The sequence below is a fragment of the Rhinoraja longicauda genome, chromosome 34 (assembly GCF_053455715.1).
Source record: "Rhinoraja longicauda isolate Sanriku21f chromosome 34, sRhiLon1.1, whole genome shotgun sequence".
In the NCBI taxonomy this organism is placed as follows: domain Eukaryota; kingdom Metazoa; phylum Chordata; class Chondrichthyes; order Rajiformes; family Arhynchobatidae; genus Rhinoraja; species Rhinoraja longicauda.
This window is the reverse complement of record NC_135986.1, coordinates 16,785,841-16,792,714: the sequence shown is the minus strand read 5'-3', so window position 1 is coordinate 16,792,714 and position 6,874 is coordinate 16,785,841. Positions and strand designations below refer to the sequence as shown.

Here is a 6,874-nt window from a genome sequence, read left to right as displayed (position 1 = left end):
GGAGAAAACCCGATGCGGCCCCAGGGAAACTTACAAACTCCGTACAGACAGCACCCATCGTCAGGATCGAACCCAGATCTCGGGCGTTGTGAGGCACCTCTACCGCTGTGCCACTGTGCCGCCTCACAGCACCAGTTCGAAGTTCTCTCGCTGTTAGAGGCATAGAGTCATAGAGTGATACAGCGTGGAAACAGGGCCTTCGGCCCAACTCACCCACACCGGCCAACATGTCCCAGCTACACTAGTCCCACCTGCCTGAGCTTGGTCCACATCCCTCCAAACTTGTCCTATCCATGTACCTGTCAAGCTGTTTCTTAAATGTTGGGATAGTCCCAGCCTCCCTCCTCTGGCAGCTCGTTCCATACACCCACCACCCTCTGTGTGAAAAAGTTACTCCTCAGATTCCTATCAAATCTTTTCCCCTTCACCTTGAACCTATGTCCTCTGGTCCTCGATTCCCCTACTCTGGGCAAGGGATTCTGTGCATCTACCCGATCTATTCCTCTCATGATTTTATACACCTCTATAAGATCACCCCTCATCCTCCTGCGCTCCAAGGAATAGAGACACAGCCTGCTCACACCCTCTAGTCCTGGCAACATCCTCATAAATCTTCTTTGAGCCCTTTCCAGCTTGACAATATTTTTCCTATAACATGGTGCCCAGAACTGAACACAATCCTCTAAATGCGGTCTCATGGGGGGGTTAAACGCTTCTTCGGGAGAGTGTCATTAACGTCAGTCTCCACGGAGCCTGACTCGTGTCACTTGGGAATCCTCTCTGATATTAATAAGGAGTTGCTTTCAATGCGCGGTAACTCTGCCGGGGAGCACAGCCCGGGGGGGGTACCGGCGGGAATCCGCGGCTCCACATCTACTGGTCCGAACTGGGGGACAGTTACCGCAGCAATGGAGCGGAATGTGTTCTGGGCGGCTCACTACATCTTTGCAGATTATGCCTGGCTGACATTAGACGATCGGATCTACTGTGTGCTGAGGACTATTCAACCAATTTGCTACCCCATGCTCGCGATTGTCGCCGTTCCCGGTAAGGTCCGCGGTCCAACTATTAATTTTATAAGCGGTGTGGACAGGTCGGCACGGCGGCGCAGCGCCGGAGACCCAGGTTCGTTCCCGACTACGGGCGCTGTCTGTCTGGTGTTTTTACGTTCTCCCCGTGACCTGCGTGGGTTTGTTTTCTCCGAGATCTTCGTCGTCCCCCCCCCCCCCCCCCCCACACGCCAAAGACGTAGAAACATATTGAAACATACAAAATAGGTGCAGCAGTAGGCCAATCGGCCCTTCGAGCCTGCACCGCCATTCAATATGATCATTGCTGATCATCCAGCTCAGTAACCTGTACCTGCCTTCTCTCCATCCCCCCTGATCCCTTTAGCCACAAGGGCCACATCCAACTCCCTCTTAAATATAGCCAATGAACTGGCCTCAACTACCTTCTGTGGCAGAGAATTCCACAGACTCACCACTCTCTGTGTGAAGAAATGTTTTCTCATCTCGGTCCTAATAGACTTCCCCCTTATCCTTAAGCTGTGACCCCTTGTTCTGGACTTCCCCAACATCAGGAACAATCTTCCCGCATCTAGCCTCTCCAACCCCTTAAGAATTTTGTATGTTTCTATAAGATCCCCTTCTAAATTCCAGCGAGTACAAGCCGAGTCTATCCAGTCTTTCTTCACATGAAAGTCCTGCCATCCCAGGGATCAATCTGGTGAACCTTCTCTGTACTCCCTCTAAGGCTAGAATGTCTTTCCTCAGATTAGGAGACCAAAACTGCGTAGGTAAATTGACATGGACAATGTGAAAAGTGTCCCAGGTGTGTGTAGTTAATCAGCGGCGCGGATCCGGTGGGCCGACGGGTCTATTTCCGTGCTGTATCTCTAAACTATTTTACTGAACTGAGTGCAAAAAAAAAGAATTTCACTTTTCGTTTAGACATGTGATAATAAAGAACCATTGAACCGTCGATTTTGACTTTTACATTGATTTTCTCACTTTATAAAGTACAGTTTGGCTTGTTGTCATGTGTGCCGAGGTACAGTGAACTTTTTGTCGCCCGGTATCCAGTCAGCGGAAAGACCATACATGATTACAATCGAGACATTTACAGCGTATAAGGTGTGCAGCGTACACGATAAGGGAACAACGTCTCTTGCAAGGCAAAGTTAATAGACAATAGGTGCAGGAGGAGGCCATTCGGCCCTTCGAGGCAGCACCGCCATTCAATGTGATCATGGCTGATCATCCACAATCTGAGTAAAAAAGTTTTTTCTCGTCTCCGTTCCAAGTGGCCTAAAATTCAGATCAATGATAGTCCGAGGGTCACCAAAGAGGAAGATAGTAGTTCAGGATTCATGTGATAGGAGCAGAATTAGGCCATTCGGCCCGTCGAGGCTGATCTATCTCTCCCTCCTAACCCCATTCTCCTGCCTTCTCCCCACATCTCCAGACACCCGCACTAATCAAGAATCTGTCTTTCTCCGCCTTAAAAATATCCACTGACTTGGCCTCCACAGCCGTCTCTGGCAAAGAATTCCACAGATTCACCGCCCTCTGACTAAATATATTCCCCCTCATCTCCTTCCTAAAGGACCGTCCTTTAATTCTGAGGCTGTAACCTCTAGTGCGAGACTCTCCCACTAGTGGAAACATCCTCTCCACATCCACCCTTTCCAAGCCTTTCACTATTCGGTACGTTTCAATGAGTCCCCCCGCCCCCCCACCCCCCCACCCCCTCATCCGTCCAAACTCCAAAGGTTGTGGCAGTATGATTCCGATCTATCTCAATGGATTATTCAGTTGTTCTGACAATAGACAATAGGTGCAGGAGGAGGCCATTCGGTCCTTCGAGCCAGCACCGCCATTCAATGTGATCATGGCGGATCATTCTCAATCAGTACCCCGTTCCTGCCTTCTCCCCATACCCCCTGACTCCGCTATCCTTAAGAGCTCTATCTAGCTCTCTCTTGAATGCATTCAGAGAATTGGCCTCCACTGCCTTCTGAGGCAGAGAATTCCACAGATTCACAACTCTCTGACCGAAAAAGTTTTTCCTCATCTCAGTTCTAAATGGCCTACCCCTTATTCTTAAACTGTGGCCCCTTGTTCTGGACTCCCCCAACATTGGGAACATGTCTCCTGCCACTAACGCGTCCAACCCCTTAATAATCTTATATGTTTCGATAAGATCCCCTCTCATCCTTCTAAATCCCAATGTATACATGCCTAGTCGCTCCAGTCTTTCAACATATGACAGTCCCGCCATTCCGGGAATTAACCTAGTAAACCTACGCTGCACGCCCTCCAAAGCAAGAATTGCTCTTCTGTAACCTTAAGAGAATTGTGTAGAAACATCCTGGCACCTCTTTGTTTCTACATGCTTTGAAATCAATGGCAGCCTCACCCTCGGTTTGATGAACGAAGATATTTGTCACATGAAATTCTATCCCAAATGTAAAGTAAACCATTCACTGAAGCCGGTTTCTCATTAATAAAGTTCGAGAAACTACCGCACTATTCAGCTTTAAGACCGGCTGTACCAAATCACTTTAGTTTATACTGTATTTTAGTTTTAGAGATGCAGCGCCGAAACAGGCCATTCGGTCCACCGAAACCGTGCCGACCAGCGATCTCCGCACACCAACTAACACTATTCTACAAACACTGTGCAAATTTTACAATTTTACAATTTTACCGAGCCAATTAGCCCACAAACCTGCAGGCGTTTGAAGTGTGGGAGGAAACCAGGGGACCCGAAGAAAACCCACACAGGTCACGGTAAGAATTCGGAACCTTCCTTCAGTCCGAAAGTAGAAAGGAGGGAAGTGGAAGTATGAAAAGGGCTTTCTACCGTAGATGGAGGTCAGGAGACGAGAGGCTGGCGAGAGGACAGGTCAGTCGTCAGATAGCAGTTGGGAAGAACCATTACTCGGTTGATCCTCGCTGTTAACTCTGCTCTGAATCTGGACCGTCTCGCCTCAATTTGATGCAATAGACAATAGACAATAGGTGAAGGAGGAGGCCATTCGGCCCTTCGAGCCAGCACCGCCATTCAATGTGATCATGGCTGATCATCCACAATCAGTACCCCGTTCCTGCCTTCTCCCCATACCCCCTGACTCCACTATCCTAAAGAGCTCTATCTCTTAAGAGCTCTACCTCTTTTTCACAGTGAACCTGGTGACCATCGTGATCCTGTCGCGGGGAAAGTGCGGCCTCTCCAAAGGCGTGACCCGCTACCTGGTGTCCATGGCGTCGTCAGACCTGCTGGTCGTCATCCTCGACCTGATCCTCAGACAGATCCCCATAGCTTACCCGAGAGAGTTCCGGCTGATGCGGTCGTTCCCCGCCTGCAACGTCCACGCGGTGCTACTGTACGCGGCCACGGACTGCTCCGTCTGGTTCACCGTCACCTTCACCTTCGACCGTTGTGTATCCATCTGCAGCGCCAAGCTGAGGAGCAAGTATTGCACCGAGCGAACGGCGGCCGTGGTGCTGGGGACCGTCAGCGTGCTGAGCTGTTGCAAGAACATCTTCTGGTACTTCCTGCTGAGAGGGTGGTATTACCTTCTAAACAACCCGTGGTTCTGTTATGGGAGGAAGAACGTCCTGTATTCCCCCGTCTGGGCGACGATTGAATTCCTCCATTACCTGGTCACCCCGGTGGTCCCCTTCGCCCTGGTGCTGTTGCTCAACGCATTGACCATCCGACACGTCTTGGTGGCCAGCCGAGCCCGCAAGAGGCTCCGGGGATCCAGCAGCGGGGAGCAGAGTGGGAGAGACCCGGAGATGGAAAATCGCAGGAAGTCCCTGGTTTTGCTGCTGGTCATTTCGGGCAACTTCATCGTCTTGTGGGCCCTGTTCACGGTTTATTACGTGTGGGCTCGCCTGAGGTATCTGGGGCCCGTGTCTACCTTCCCGCCGTGGACGGTGCGCGAACTCGGCTTCATGTTGCAGCTGCTGAGTTGTTGCACTAACACCGCCATCTACGTCGCGACCCAGAGGAAGTTCAGGGAGCAGCTGAAGGAGGCGGTGAAATCCCCCCGGGCTCTCCTTGGGAAGTGCGCTCGGAGGCTGAGAAACCCCCGGCAGTGCCTCGACTGAGCGACATTGAACATGGAATTCTCCAATTTTAGGTAACGTCCAACTATCCCCACCCCCTCCCCACCCCAAACCCCCTCCTTCACCCCCCCCCCCCCCCCCCCCACCCACATCCCTGTTTTCTCTCCCCTATGCCCCACATGGACTCCCATCTATTTCTCCCCACTCCTCCTAATTTCCTCCCTCTGGCTTCACAATCTGCAACTCTGACCTGTCTCGTACCTTATAGACAATAGACAATAGGTGCAGCAGGAGGCCATTCGGCCCTTCGAGCCAGCGTTGAGTCACTCTAACGCTTTCCGCTTTATCCGATTTCTTACCAACTACTACAGGTACACGGGAGAAGGTATAGATCATAAGATCTTAAGTCGAAGTTATTTATTCATAAAATGCTGGAGTAACTCAGCAGATCAGGCAGCAGCTTGGAGAGAAGGAATGGGTGACGTTTCGGGTCGAGACCCTTCAGACTGAAGAAGGGTCTCGACCCGAAACGTCACCCATTCATTCTCTCCTGAGATGCTGCCTGACCTGCTGAGTTACTCCAGCATTTTGTGAATAAATACCTTCGATTTGTACCAGCATCTGCAGTTATTTTCTTACACTATAAGATCTTAAGTGATAAGAGCAGAATTCGGCCATTCGGGCCACCAATTCTACTCCGCCTTTCAATTGTGGCTGATCTATCTCTCTCTCCTAACCCCATTATCCTGCCTTCTCCCCATAATCTCTGACACCCGTACTAATCAAGAATCTATCTGTCTGTGCCTTAAATATATCCACTGACATTGCCTCGACAGCCTTCTGTGGCAAATAATTCAACAGATTCACCACCCTCTGACTAAAGACATTCCTCCTCATCTCCTTCCTAAAAGAACATCCTTTAATTTTGAGGCTGTGACCTCTGGTCGTAGACTCTCCCACTAGTGGACACGTCCTCTCCACATCCACTCTATCCAGGCCTTTCACTATTCTGTACGTATCAATGAGGTCCCTCCTCGTTTTTCTAAACTCCAGCGAGTACAGGCCCAGTGCAGTCAAAAGCTCACTATGTTTCATGTTAACCTCTGGACCCTCTCCAGAGCCAGCACATCCTTCCTCAGATATGATGCCCAGAATTGCTCACAATATTCCAAATGCGGCCTGACCAGCGACCCATATAGCCTCAGCATTACATCCCCTTTTTTTTATGTACAACTACACTCGAAATAAATTGTGTTTGCTTTCTTCACTTTGCAGATAAACTGTTTTTGGATAACTGAACCCTGCACCAGCATTCCCAAGTTCCTTTGCACCTCCGATTTCTGGATTATCTCCCCATTTAGAAAATAATCTCCGCCTTTATTCCCAGTACCAAATGCACGACTCCACACTTTGCTGCGCTCTACTGTCGATACGGATCGGAGTTTTGTTTGGGAACAGCTCTGCTCTGACCGCAAGCAATTCCGGAGAGACACAAGGAATAGCAGATGCTGGCTTACCAAAACAAAATATTCAAAGCGCTGGAGTAACTCAAGGGTCAGGCAGCATCTCAGGACGATACATAAAGATGATTTTTCGAGTGGGACCGTTATTCAACGTGGATGTGGCCAAGTCTTTCATACAGACAGGACTCCCCAACAGCCAACATAATCGATGACCTTTATCACCCCCATCATTCCTTCTTCTCCGGTCCCGAAGCGAACAAGAGACAAAAGCGTGAAAGCACGTACCACCAGATTCAGAAACAGATGAAGAAGGGTCCTGAACCGAAACCTTGT

General features: G+C 49.9%; 1 protein-coding gene across 1 annotated transcript; it reads left to right on the top strand.

The window, feature by feature from the left end:
• Positions 1 to 908: 908 nt before the first annotated feature.
• On the top strand, positions 909 to 5,120 carry LOC144609263 (putative G-protein coupled receptor 139). The gene is made up of 2 exons (XM_078427692.1): positions 909 to 1,047; positions 4,189 to 5,120. Exons 1-2 carry the CDS (start codon positions 909 to 911, stop codon positions 5,118 to 5,120), a joined length of 1,071 nt encoding a protein of 356 aa, XP_078283818.1.
• The last annotated feature ends 1,754 nt before the right edge of the window (positions 5,121 to 6,874 follow it).